Raw genomic sequence first — 14,400 nt, 5'->3', positions numbered from 1 at the left:
CTTGATCGTCTACGGGTCATGGTAAGTGAAACACTATTTTAATAAATCATTTTAAAAAGGTTTTAGTGATTATGGACTATGGTGTAAATACAATACATATATATGGGTTGCTATATTATATAATTTTCCAGTTTTATTTCATATGTGAGATTATAGGGTTGTGACTGTATTCTTATTGTTGTGTCAGAGTCGCATGGTTGTAGTACAATAACATGTGTGGATTGTTATATTGTACGTGGTTTTATGATAGGAGCACTTTGTGCGACGTTCTTAACATGTTTTTACCTCCATTCGTACTTTACTTAGCCCTTATTATTGTAGTATATAGTCATTGAGTCGAGTTAGGAGTCTTTAGTAACGCTCGTTCCCTTTTGGTGCTAAAACGGATGTAAAATGCAGAAATTGTCGAGAGTGCTATAGAGTAGTATTCCTTGTCGAACTAGGAAACCTAGTTTGGTTAGGATTTTTATTATTCGATATTTCTGTAACATATGTGATTTATATTTATTATTTCCTTTCCTTATTTTCAGAATTAAATGTGAGATAATGACTTGGAAATTATGGAAAGAAAGAGGAGAAGAAGGAAACAAAAGGAGAAAAATGAAAGAAGAAATTTAGTTTCTGAATAAGATGAAAAAGAAGAAGTATGCAGCCTTAAAGGAGGGAAGGTTCATCCAGCCATTAAATGGAAAGAATAAAAAAAGAAGGAAACAAAAGAAGAAAAAGGAAGGAGAGAACAAAGAGATAATTTTGAAGAATGCATGTGGTCTAGAAGAAGGGAGAATGCATATGACTAACAAAGATGATCATCATTCAATCGAGAAGGAAAGAAAAGAAAAAAAAAAGGAAATACATGGATCAGCCCATTCAAAACCCTACCAGCCCCTCCTCTCCTCCTTCCTCTATAAAAGGCATGGCCTCCCTCACAATTCACCATCTCCATTCTCTTACAAACAAAGCCGAAATTCTGCCCAAATATCCTGAAAATTACAAACCAAAGACTTCATCCATCTCCACCAAGCCGTGCTCATCTTCTTGCCTCTCCAAATCCGAATTCATCCTTGCTTCATCCTAGAAGGTTTCAAATGTGTGATTCATCCATGGCTTGTAATCTTTCTTTTTATTTTCTGAAATTTTCGAATTTATTGTATAAATTCTTGAATGTTGTTTTCGGTTTCATATATGAAAAACATAAATTCAGACTTCTTTAGTTTTATGTTTTGATTGTATGAACTCTTGAATATGTGTTTATGTCGTGTGTAGCATCTATGGGCAGTAGGATTTCGAAATTAATTTAGGTTTTATTTCACTTAATTCCTTGAATTTGTACATCTAAATCAATGCTTGAGGAAGCCAAGGCCATGGTTCTCCTAAGGTTGCGATTTCATTCACCAAAGTGTTCATTGATTGAATATGCGCTTCGTGTTTCAATTATGGATACTTATATAGGGCTGTGATAGTTCTAGGAATTTGCATGTTTAATCAAGATGAGTGACGCCATGCTTGTGTAACATGTCTCCAATTCGACTTAATGTGCTTATGTGCTACTTTCTTGTTTAACTAGACGCTTCGTTATGTTGAACTCTCTTTAGCATATGTTTAGGATTGAACGCTTCGTTGATTCTAAATAATTAAGAAGTCTTAACGGTTAGATGAACCGCTTCGGACTCTAATTAGAATTGGAATTGAAATAGACTTAAGACGAATCGAAAATACTTGCTGCCTATATGTTGTTCTATGCATGTCATACATGTTTCTTGAGTAGAATTCGTGTTTTGGTTATGTGATGAATGGTTGATCAATTGTATATAAGTAATTTATGATTTATTTTCAGTTGTAGTTTTAGAATCCAAATCAAATCCCCCAATAACATGATAAGTGTTGAGGCCCTTTTGATTCCCCGGACTGAACGATCCATGCTTATTCTATACTAACGATGATGTTTTTCAGGGTCTTTTATAGACGTTCTAACAAAACGCTCTATCATTTTAACATTGAGTCTTGTTAAAATGTTTTATGGTTTTTGGATGTTGTTGGCAGTAATCGAAACCAAACAGTGGCCGAGTTTCGGTTACGATTCAGTTAGAGTTCTAGTCTGTCTCCCGGTGTACTGTATGAGGGGTAACAAATGGGTTGTCTGGATCTCATGAGTACCCATGTTTTTGAGTGATATTAGGTAACAGATGGATTGCCCAGTGTCTGTCGGTGTACTGCATGAGGGGTTATGGATGGGTACCTGGATCTCATGAGTGTCCATGTTTTAAATGATTTAGGTAACCAGATGGGTTGCCCAGTGTCTGTCGGTGTACTGCATAAGGAGTAACAGATGGGTTGCCCAGTGTCTGTCGGTGTCATGCATGAGGGGTAACAGATGGGTACCTGGGTCTCATGAGTACCCATGTTTTATATGATTTGGGGTAACCAAATGGGTTGCCCACTGTTTCATGATTACATATATTTTAAATAATATTGGGTAACAGATGAGTTGTCTAATGTCACATGAGTATGTTTGTCTTTAAATGTTTTCTGTCATATTTCCTTTGTATGCGATGTATGTTATACTATTGGTTTACTCATAGGCCTGAAAAGTTTACCGGGTTTGTGTTTACAATCCCGGTGCATCAATTTGATGGTGTAGGGGATAGTTCTGCAGGTGGGGATTAGCAGATTCGGAGGGCTTATTCTGAAGATTTTTTTTCTTTTGTTTGTGGTGAGGATTGAGTGAATTTTACATTTCCATTGGTTATAATGCAGAGGTATAAACCGTTTATATATTATATTTTTTTCTTCAAGTCGACTGAGTCGTGTTGTGGACTCAGTTTCGATACACTGTTATTATAAGATGATTTTAATATATTTGAGATTGTTTTAGAATTTTCATTACTTCGAATTCGAATTTTTATCATTCGAAATTTCAGGGCTATGACAGTAAGGATACCTTGATGCCCGGATTCTAGACTAGCTCATTCGCTTCGGTATGCAACGGTGTACCACCGTGGAGTATTAGAGGTTGTCTTTCGCTGGATTTGTCTTCGAGCCCCACATAGGAAAAAAAGTCTGGGAACTGGAAATAAATAAATAAAAAAGAGATCGGTAGTAGATATAGAATTCTCACACTCATCCCCAACTAAAAACTAACAATTATAGTGGACAAAAACCTATATACTTCCTCACGGCCAATTTGAATAAGAAAACCGCTTGAAGAAAAACTATATACCAAAACTGTTTGCATATATATGCAAAGACAGCCCTCCTTATTACAACAATAATTAACAAACGTTAGAATGGTTCCTAAAAACAATACCATAACCATGGCACATTCCCTTACACGACTAATGACCCATCATACCAACCCAAGATCTTCACATAAGAGGGACAACAAAATACCAACCCAAACTTACGAAGAAACCTTAAATTCTCGCTCAAAAAGGAGGGACGACAAAATCCTAAACAATCTCAAACCCATAATACCTAAAAAACAAAACTCAATTCTAGGCCAAAAACAGCCCAAGCCCCACCATCAACCCATTGGGCCTCAAAAAGCAACTAACCAACAACCATGCCCAACAATACCACAAGCATCATACCTCAGTCGCCGCCCCGCCACCGTTGTTGTCCACCAGTCAAAAACTCACTCTCGATCCAGACCAGCCCACTGTTGCCAAGTTCACCCATACAACTAGGGGTGGGCATAAAAAACGGAAATCCCGATCCCGTCCCGTTTGATAATAGTGGGATGGGACGTGGGACGAATAATTTATATCCCGCTTCGTCCCGTCCCGTCCCACCTTTAATGAAAACTTAAAAATTCTTATATATTTGTATCAAAATGAAACTAATTTATGTTCTTAATAACTCAAAAATTATATCAATTCAAATAATAATGGTAAATTATAATATTTTGAACATAATTGTGTATTTTTTTTGTTAAAATTTCATTATTAAATGTTATTTTGTTAATGAAAAAGTAAAAATATAAGTTTTTATTTAACTTTATAGGAATGTGGGATTTGTCCCATCCCGTCCCGATCCCGTCCCAACCGGGATTAATCCCGAGTGAGATGCATTCTTAAAAACCCTCGTCCCGTCCCGATTCCGTCCCGATTCAAAAGAGTGGGACGGGACGTGGAATGAGCCCCGTCCCGTCCCATCCCGTCCCGTGCCCACCCCTACATACAACGCTCCACTGATCTTGTTCCTTTGCAGTCTTTTTCGTCGACGACAACGCTCTTGTTTGATCACCGGAAAACTTGTCAAAGGAACACCAATAAAACCCGAATCCAACAGTAGCATCTTGATCTGTCTGCATGAACAAGCTACATTCCTCTACCCACCACCATCGGTCTAGAAGGCATGACCACCGTTTGACCACCCTAAATTCCCGTTAGACGACAACATCACCGGACGCACTGCTGGACGGAGGAGATGCACAAATTTGAAATCCTAGAAGCGTCAGGTGTTTACAGAGTAGAGAGTTGTAATATCGTGAGCTTCATTTAGGATGACATGTTGAACTTAAGTAAATCATTAAAAAAAAAAGATAAATAATCACCTTATCACCCCGTCCTCCTCAGGATTTAACGTAGCAAAATATTGAGTACGTACATGGTAGGTTATATTCATGAGTAATTTATGACGTATACATGGGAATAGATTGAACCCTTAATCTAGCCTAGCTAACCTAACCGTACCACAAAACACTACTAGAACCGTAGGATCTTCTCCATAATCACTACTTCCATTAATCTAAATTCTATAATATGTTAATGTATGGCATCTTTTAGAACTTAATTACTAAATAGAGAGCGTACTTTACTACATATCTGGACCTTAGTCATCCCTCCTCATCCTTAGCGGCGTTTATTCATCTAATCTCTTTCACGAGGGTTTAGAATCTCAGAAATTTAGTTGGTGTACGTCATTGGTCATGTCGTGGGGTGTCACATGATTGTGGTGTTATTTTAGATGGATTATTTTAAGGTCGGTTAGTTTGTTGTAAATATATTACGAATGTAACATATTCGTACATGTTGTTACTGTAATTTTGGCATAGTGTTGAAATGGATGTTTCTTCTCGAGGTTGGGTGTAAAAATAAATTGATACTTTTAAAATAGGTTAGGTTGTAGTTGAATTTTTTTTTTTAGCAGTCAGAATAGATTTATTGCTCAACGAACAGTGTTATAAGTAAAATGCGGCCGACATAAAAAATTACTCTATAGTCTATATGACTACTAAAGACCTAGTTTCACTTAAGAAATTAACAAGGGAACTTATTCAGGGCACCAAGGTGCTATTGAACCAATCAATATTACTCAATCTAGACCGTTCATTTAATCTGACTTTTACGACACTATTACCAATATTAACACTGTTAAGATAACAAGCAAAACATTAGTAACACTGTAAAAACATATCAATTGCAATCGATTGTCGGTGAAAAAAAAAAAGAAAACTGAATCGAAGAACTTGAACCCAGACCACGTCGAACATAATTCAAAATCTTGCCTCGCTGGGTTTTTTGTCATCAGCGGCCTCGGAGGTGATTGGAGGGTACCGTGGTCGAACTCGCTTCAAGTAGCCTCCTCATCAAATCTCATATCTATTTGATGCATGGGCTTGCCAAGATCTTGTTTTGAAGACTCCCTCTTTTCTTTTTTATTCCGAATGAGCTTCTTCTTTATTTGAATATTCTTTCTCGACGCCAAAGAAACTAGAAATGAGGAGTTATCAATCTGGATCGGCAAGAAAATTTGAAGATGAAAGGGTCTGATTCGAAAAGGAGAATTTCGACTCGACTGCGAGGTGTAGTGGATCGGGGAATTCAAAGTTCTTTGATCTGGGTATCAAATTGGCACATACACGGATGAGCCATATCTGGGTTTAGAAAACAATGGCAGATCTAGATGTAATGAATCAGAACATTCAAATTTCTTCGTCAGCGTTGTGGGAGAATCTATAAAGCCATAGGGGCACCTTTGAATATGGAAAAGCTATGTTAATTAACTCAAAGTGTCAAAGATCGAGAGCCATGTTCATATGCGCTGGTGTTCATAACTTACAAGGCACTTCAGTTTTTTTTACCATAGTTCGTTTTTTTATCTACATCTGAGTGATCTGACTAACCAACGACTTAACAGATTCTGTCAATGCAACTCACAGGTTCAAATCAACCTTGGTGTCTGGAATAACCTCCCAATTAACAACCAAAGTACATCCATCTTCTAAAACCGATTATAGCACTTTTATTTTTACATACTCAATTAGTCACTTAGAGGCTTGAATAAATTGTCCAACCAAATGAGGTGAGTATGCCCAAGATTAGATTTGACTATAGCCCATAAACACCCAGTCCAACCACACCTACGCCGAAGTAGGAGCCAAAACCGAGACATTGAATTCAACACTACCCAAGTACGACTGAGGTTCTTTGCCAACCATGACTCTGTTCATGCCCTTAGTCGGATAACATACCAATTCTGGTCAATACTGCCTAGGGATCCCTCCATTGGCTTCTCCCAGCTTGTTCCTCCCTGCCAAAGTGGACTCAAGCACCACAACCCAAAAGTCATGATGTTCAAGCCAACCATTTTATCATCAGCCTCACCACGCTGCCGATCTCGTTTATGTCACCGAGCACAGTCCCACCCTCGATAAAACAACCCAATTTTGCCTATAGGAATACTCATACGGATCCTATTGTCGCCGCTATCCTCCCATATGATGCCATAAAGATCAAAACGATCTGAAATCATATCTTCTCGGATCGCACCACCAATGACCCGAGACATAGGGGGTATGAAGCTCTTCCCCCACCACAAGGCCGCCCCACTGCCACACAAAAAATCCAATCATAGACAAATCCGACTCCGAATCAAGTAGATCGCCTGTGTCAATACCAGCAAAAGAAAACAACAGAACGAAAGGTAAAACCAGGAACGTAGATATGAGAAATCCCCCCATACCGAACACAGAGGAGGAGAGGGGAGAGAGCTTTTTCCTCCGAGAAGGAAGTTCCCGTCGTCGGTCATTTGGGAGAGATTTGGTTGGCGTGGCTGCTGGTAAACCCTAGCAAAGGAACGTTTATCATGTTGGATAAGGTCTTAGAATCGCCCATTAGAGATGGTTAGTTTAGAAAATTAGAATCATCTTTATTCCAGAGGAAAAACACCATATTTTTTTGTTGAACTTTATCAGTTCTTATCCACGTAGCAGTTGTTCTTTCGGTAGGGAGATGCATGGAGCTTGGTGCAGTTGTTGTGAGACGTGAAGCATGGACCCATTAATACAAAAATTTAAAATAATATTATAAATTTATACAAACAAATTTAAAAATTAGGTTACCACTTCATGACCCCTTGAGTTATCGAAGGGACGTAATATATACACAAGTCATCAATTTATAAACTATTACATGTAATCGGACATATATCTATAACATGACTAATTTAAGAGTGCACTTTGATGTTTAAGTACATACTGGTACATAAACTATTCAGCTAATCTTTTTTTTTTCTTGGCAGATCTTCAGCTAACCCTTGAAACCATAGATTCAAGAAAAATACTTCGATAAAAGGACGATGATGAATACGAAAAGAATCGGTGGGATAGAGTGCAAACTCTAGAAAGAAAAGTATGCTTAAATTATCCTCTAAAAAAATAAAGTATGCTTAAATTATAGGGCAAGTTTAAACGAATTAATTAATTAGTTCAATTAGGTACGTGGTTAGATTAATTAAATGGTGTATTGCGAGATGAAAGAGCATACTTTATTTAGTGGTTGACCTCGTGCTTAGTTCAGCCACCAATGTGCTTAACAGACAAAAGCTTATTAGGGAACTCAAACTTCTTCTATTTTTTGGCTTCACCGACTTCGGCTCTTTCCTATTTTCCACCGCCACCCACTTCCACCACAATTGGTAGATTGGTTCAGTTTGTTGTTTGTAATTTTGTATTGTAGCTTCTGCTTATTTCCAAATAAACCCTATAATACGGAACAGGACAAAAAAAAAAACAAGTCCAAATTAACCTCATACATCACCTCAACAAAATCTGTCTATATATGATGAGTTAAGGTAAGTCATATCGATAACTATAACTACATCAATGTATTACATAATCAGAATTATATGTAGACCCTCGGCAATTATTAACTTGGGTCACAATGTGTGCTTAGCAAAACACTTGACTGTAGTAAAGCATGTGCTAAGTAATTGGGGGTTGTGTGCTTAAATTCATCAAGGACCATCTAATTTGGTGAAGTTCTAATCAAATAAAATGATGGGGATGATGCTTGCAGTAGGTGAAATAGGTCTCTCATAAGGGCATTTGGACGGCTTTGATTGAATAATATGTCACTCTCTCGTCCCTGTGTTAAGTCCCCATCAATTTTCTTCTCTCTTTTTAATTTTCCTCACTTGTTTCTCTGGGGACAAGGAAGGTTGCTGAACAGAAAAAAATTTAAAAGCAAACTGAGAATGATAGAATCATCATAAAGCAAAGGCTATCATTCTTTCATTCTTCGGCAAAGGTCATCCTCCATGGGACTATTCCACTCTCATTTCCATATGCAGTTTGGATAAGACAATGTAGGCAAGTACTGCAAAACTCGATGCTCTTTCATCATATGTAATGAACAAATGAGCACACAGATACGCTCCTATCCTAAAGTTATTCTGATTTCGGATGACCATCCTTTGTGACTTCGAAATAGTATCCTACGTACCTTAATTTTGATTTTATAGATTACGTATCATGAGTTTAGAAATTTCATTGTAAAATTTTATGGTCAGTCAGCATGTCAAATTACTCGTCTAATTGAAGCCGTTATAGTTCTATTTTCATATGAAGATATTGTACCTCCGGATTAAGAAATCAGCACAAAAACAGACTACCACCGCATTAAGAAAACATCCATCGTCGGGTTCTTTATTGGAGAAGCGAAGGGGCTGACTTACCACCCGAACATGTAAAAAAAATTCAGTTTTTTTTTTACTGATGAGGGTCGTTAGAGCTCTATCACATAATGCGAAGCTAGTTTACCACATAAGGACGGCTCAAATGAAGACCACAAACTCAGTTGGAGCTTCAATCAAGACCAAAAACTCATTAGGAACTTCGATTTCGTGATTCAAATAGCTGGAAATGACGGAAAGCCAAGCTTTTGCTTCCCATAGTTTTCTCTGGTCTTTTTCTCATGTACGTTTGCTTCTCTTTGTCCTTTAATCACTTGTTCAAATGCAGAGTCAGATCCCACTTTGATGAGAAGTCAGCTGTTACCATCTAGTTAGATGGAATACCAACAAAGAAGGCAGATCGATTTTTCTGGTTTTCATTTTTTCTCCAAAATAATGAGATAGAGATAGACAGAGAGATGGTGAGTCACTGGATTTGGCTGCTTTATAACGCAATCACGGGGGTGTGACAAATCATCAGAAATAAAAGGCCCTACTCATAACCATAAGCAGGTCAGATCAACATCAATAATGCAATTCAAAAGCTAAGTAAAACCGTCAAAAACGTTTTACCGTTGCAAATTCTACAGCGTTCCGGAGTATTAAAACTCGTGTCATAAGGCTCGAGCTTAAAGTAGGTTCTTCTGTGAGGACTAATGACTAAGGAGCGTGTGCTTGTATAAACACTTCAAACATCATTAATGGAAATCTCACTGTCAATTAATCATTCCACATTTAAGTAACAAAATAAATAAATAAATAAAATGGTCCATGCATATTTTGGCATTTATTATCCATCTCACATTTGCAATTGCTAACAATAATAATAAATTCAACAGTCAGGTGTTACAACACATCTGAAACTGAAAGAAACAAAACACTTGGAAATAGAGACAGAGAAACAGAGAGATGTATCAGTCTAAAGGCACTTCGAATCTTAGATCTCACCAGCTACAGCTTAAAAACTAGAACTACTCATTTGATTCAAAATAAACAAACTAAATCTACCTCTCTACTGAGGCGGCACAGGCGAGGGACGTCGGAGAGTTTTCACCTTTCAGATTGTCCATTTCATATTTTCTCAATAAGAGGTAAACAGTATGGTTGGCTTGAGGACGTGAATCATGATCAGCTCGAAAAACCCTCCCTTCTCTTCGCCTCTGGCGGCCGTTGTTTATGATTAAATGAATATGGAACAAAAACAAACATGAAATTTAGAAGCATACCAATACAAACATCCAATGATGGTTTCCAACACCTCCAGACTCCTCAGCATCAGCACCCCCGTCCTCCAAAGAACTTAGAACAAGCAAAGAAGAGGAAATGTGGCCTGCAGTGCTTATATGATTGCCTTTGCAACTGCGGCATCTGGCTGCCATTGCAAACACTCAGTCTCAAGAACAAAAGTTGTTTTACTCATCTATTGTATACATGGCGATGCAGGAGCCGCCAAGCGGGTTATATAAAAGTCACCCGAAGAATACTTCCAGTACTATGTCTCTCATTTGCTCCAATGCCGCCATAAAGAAAAGTTGAAACAACTTCTAACTGACTTCTGAATCAAAGTCTACAAAATGTCAACAGACTTTGGAATATCATCCCTTTGCCCCTCAAGGGATCGGTACAGGTATAATATATCAACATATTCACCTGTAGCCACCTGCTCATCACTCTTCATCACTTCCACAACCAGGCGGGGCAGTGCTTGAGCAACATCTCGACAACCTTCCCGAGTTAACAAGCATGAGGACATCCAAAGGAATCTCATGTTGTAATAGTGATGCAAACCAGCGCGTAATGCTGAATCCCCAAATGGGCTGTCCCGGATTTCAAGCTTCTGCAATTTAGGGCAGCCTTCAAGCAGATATTTTAGCCCCATGTCACTGTCACCAGCAAAGGCAACTGAGAGAGTTCGGACCAATTTTCCATATTGCCCAATATAGCCGAAAGCTTGATCAGTCAGTAAACCAGAGACAGCCAGGCGGGTGAGCTTCTTACAATTCATAACTATTGCTCCAAAACCTTCATCCATGGACTCACCAGTAACATGGTCAGCCCGGTGGCGCCCCATTATACAGAGACGAAACACAACAAGATCTGGGCAGTTCTTTGACATGGCAATCACAGCTGCATTCGTCATACTTTGGCAGAAATATAATATAGACTGCAGTTTCCTACAACCCTCAGAAATGGCTTGGAGACCAACCTCAGAAACAGGACCCTCAGTGTCCTCCCTAGCATTGACTGGGAAAACCCGAAGTTCACGCAATTCCTTGCAAGTTGCAGCCACTGCCTTAAGGCCTTCATCACATACTGAATCTAGTACCTGCATTAGAATATCAAACATAAGCTCTAAAAAGCTTCATTTCCTTATAGTTTTCACAAATAAGGAGACAGAACACATACCCAGAAAGTCTGGAGCTTGTGGCAGTAACGTATGACTGGTTTAAGTTGTTCTGCGGTGATATTTGCATAGCTGAAATTCAGATTGGTCAGATTAGCACAGACGGGGTAGATTGCAGGTAACTGATCCAGCAATATCTCCCTGAACCCCGATAGACAGACTAGGGATTTGCAAGCAGCAAAAGCAGAAACATAATCCAGTTCTTGATCCCCCTGAGCATTGCCCTCCGGTGTATTGAATGAGCCTGTTCCTAGGTGAGTGAGCTGCGGAGCTCGAACCATCAGGCGGTGCAGCTGCCCAATTGAAACATAGCGGTTCAACCCAAGTTTCTTCAAGGAAGGCGACCTCATCACCAGCCTCTCCAATGCCTCGAAATTTATGTGGCATTCTACGCAATCAAAAATCAGGGACTCCAGACAGGTCAAGCTCTCAGGAAAACAGCACATCCAATCCACATCATCGTCCAGAACCTCCGTGTCAATCAAATCAAGCACTCTAAGCTGTCTGCGAAATCACACATTATAACTTCATCAGTGTTTTTTTCCCATTGTAACTTCATAAACAACACCCAGAAATAGAAACCGCATTCATATACTTAATCAGGTAAAACAAAGCATTAACTTCCAAACAAAACACTAATACCATAATAGATCTAAAAACACTAACTCAGATCCAAACAAAGCTTTATCCTAAAACCTTAAATCTTAACACACATTTTGCGGATCTCATCTCTCATTCCCTTTGAACCCGAGTTAATCAATCAGACCGAAACCAAGTTTGACGACAAAAGTGAGTAGCACCACTTTACCTGCACTTACTGGCGAACACAGCGAGGCCGCTAGTGCCGAACCCGTCGCAGCAGACCAGAACCAGCTCCTTGAAACCAGGAAACGACTCGGCCAGCATAGCCAGATCGTCGTCCGTGACCGACATCCGCTTGAGATAGACCCTCTCGAGCCAAGGGTACGCCTTGGCCATGGCCGAGAGCCACGGCGCGAAGTGGGCCCCCCAATTGGCGGGCATGAGGTTGAAATCGGCGAAGCGGGGCCTTCCTTTAATGGAAACCGCGCGGACGCGGGTGAAGCGCGACGTGGCGCGGCGAGGGGAGACGGCGTAGCAGTTGCCGATGAAGAGGTCGGATCGGGTGAGGGCCTCGGCGCGGTACCATGACTTGCAGACCAATGAGGCGGCGTTGCGGTCTTGGCGGGCGGTGAGGAAGCAGAGGACGTTTTCTAGAACGTTCTCCAGGACTTGGTCAGGGTAAGGGATGATGTAATCTGAGGTGAGATTGCTGCTGCTGCTGCTGCTGCTGGTTCCAGGGAAGCCGGAGCCGGAGGAGCAATTGCGGGCTTTGTTGGAGATGGGATCCAACGGTGGAGATCGGTCGTCGTCCTCGGACATTTGGGACGGCGAAGAAGAAGAAGACCCTTCTTCTCCCATGAGTGATCTGGGTTTGGGTATTTTTTTTTTCTGATAAAATAGAAAAACCCAATCAGAAATCAAAAATCGAATCTTTCTGTTGCGGGTTTTTTTTAAATATAAATTCAGAGATCATGTCATGGGCTCTGAGCAGTGAATTGGATTTGAAGAGGAAAGAGGAGGGGGGGGTTTGATCAGAGGAGAGAGTCTGATGAAGATGTGGGTTGGAATTATTTTTTAATTGGGGGGTTCACAGAGAAGATATAGAGAGAGTGTGTGAACAGTAGGGGTGTGCTGTCTGTGTCTTCTCAGTGTCTCTGAGCATTGGGATTCTCCATGCCTCTTCTTCTTCTCTCTTCTTACAAAACACAGTCCCTCTCTCTCTCTCTCTCTCTCTCTCTCTGGCAATATCCAATGGCTCTCCACACTTAGGCTCCATTATTTGGGGGGTTTTAGCCTTTCCAAAAACTTGTCTTTTTTCCTTTCCTTTTTTTTTCTTCTTCTATTTCTTTTTACCCTTCTTCCTTTCTCGTTTTCCCTTAACAGTTAAAAAAAGTTACTTTCCTTTTTTGCTGCTACATTCATATTGATCACCAAATTTGGATCAAAGTTATCAGATTAATAGACATCAGTCTTTAAATATCGGTTGCTTGGAAAAATGGTATGATCAGATTAGGGGAAGTTAGGCGGCAGTTGACTCATGGATATAAGTTCTTGAGAAATTGTACTATACATAGATTTGTAAGATGTCGGTCCTATGTCCACACTTAGTCAGTTAGTCTAGTATGAAATTAAGGACAATAAGTTTAGGTGCGAGAGATCAACTCTTTTCGGCAAACTAGGTTCCAATCTCTTTCAACTTGCCAAATCAGTAAAGAAAATGGTGTGTCGTCTGTTAATTATTATTAAACTCATTAACAATGATCTGGACAATTCACAAAGAGACAAAGTATTTGCTCTCATTATATGTAGAATAAGATAAATGTTATCTGAGTTGTGTTGTGTTCATTGTAATTCCTTCTAATCTAATGTTTTTTGTGATACTGTAACTTAATGAAAACTCACTTTTTCAATCAAATTTGTACAAAAATACACATAATATGTGTTACCGTATCTGTTGATCCACATACTTCTCTTTGCCTGCAAAGTTTTCAACTCTTGTCTCAGAACTCAGAAGTGTAAATAATATCCAGAGAATCTTAATGAAGTTTATGCGTTTCTTCTAGTTCTTCGGAAAGACAGAAAAGTAGCCATACGAGTTAAAAAGGACGGGCCAATCCAGAAAGAGTAAACAGTTGTTTTTCATTGGAGCTGGTTTGAGCAAAAAGCTGAACGAGGGAGAAACTAGCAGAGACTATATTTGGCGTCATATGCACGCGCACAATATTCGCGTCTGTCCAACTTCCCCACTACCTTTTTTCCCCTTCACTTTCTTTATCTCAAATTTCTTTACAGCAGTAAATAATACCATTTCCTTTTTTACCAGCACTTCTTTAGTTTTTAACTTTTTATGCCGCGGGTTTACGATTCATACCCGGAAACATTTAATCCCCAGGTGAAGTTGCTTTTTTGCTAAATATGCTAACTTTATAGTATTACCCCTTTTGGCTTAAGTTTAGGTGATT

General features: G+C 39.3%; 1 protein-coding gene across 1 annotated transcript; it reads right to left on the bottom strand.

Moving 5' to 3' along the window:
- Positions 1 to 9,730: 9,730 nt before the first annotated feature.
- On the bottom strand, positions 9,731 to 13,127 carry LOC126794568 (transport inhibitor response 1-like protein). The gene is made up of 3 exons (XM_050521314.1): positions 12,165 to 13,127; positions 11,359 to 11,860; positions 9,731 to 11,278 (listed from the first exon to the last, which is right to left on the bottom strand). Exons 1-3 carry the CDS (start codon positions 12,794 to 12,796, stop codon positions 10,520 to 10,522), a joined length of 1,893 nt encoding a protein of 630 aa, XP_050377271.1. The 5' UTR covers positions 12,797 to 13,127; the 3' UTR covers positions 9,731 to 10,519.
- Positions 13,128 to 14,400: the final 1,273 nt, after the last annotated feature.

This window comes from Argentina anserina, chromosome 5 (assembly GCF_933775445.1).
Source record: "Argentina anserina chromosome 5, drPotAnse1.1, whole genome shotgun sequence".
NCBI lineage: Eukaryota > Viridiplantae > Streptophyta > Magnoliopsida > Rosales > Rosaceae > Argentina > Argentina anserina.
This window is presented reverse-complemented; position numbering and strand designations above follow the sequence as displayed.

Coding starts and splice junctions, on each gene's coding strand:
- LOC126794568 (XM_050521314.1), bottom strand. CDS start 12,796: ATGGGAGAAGAAGGGTCTTCTTCTTCTTCGCCGTCCCAAATGTCCGAG. Junction 11,861..12,164: donor GTGTTCGCCAGTAAGTGCAG/GTAAAGTGGTGC, acceptor GTGATTTCGCAG/ACAGCTTAGAGTGCTTGATT. Junction 11,279..11,358: donor ACAAGCTCCAGACTTTCTGG/GTATGTGTTCTG, acceptor ATTCTAATGCAG/GTACTAGATTCAGTATGTGA.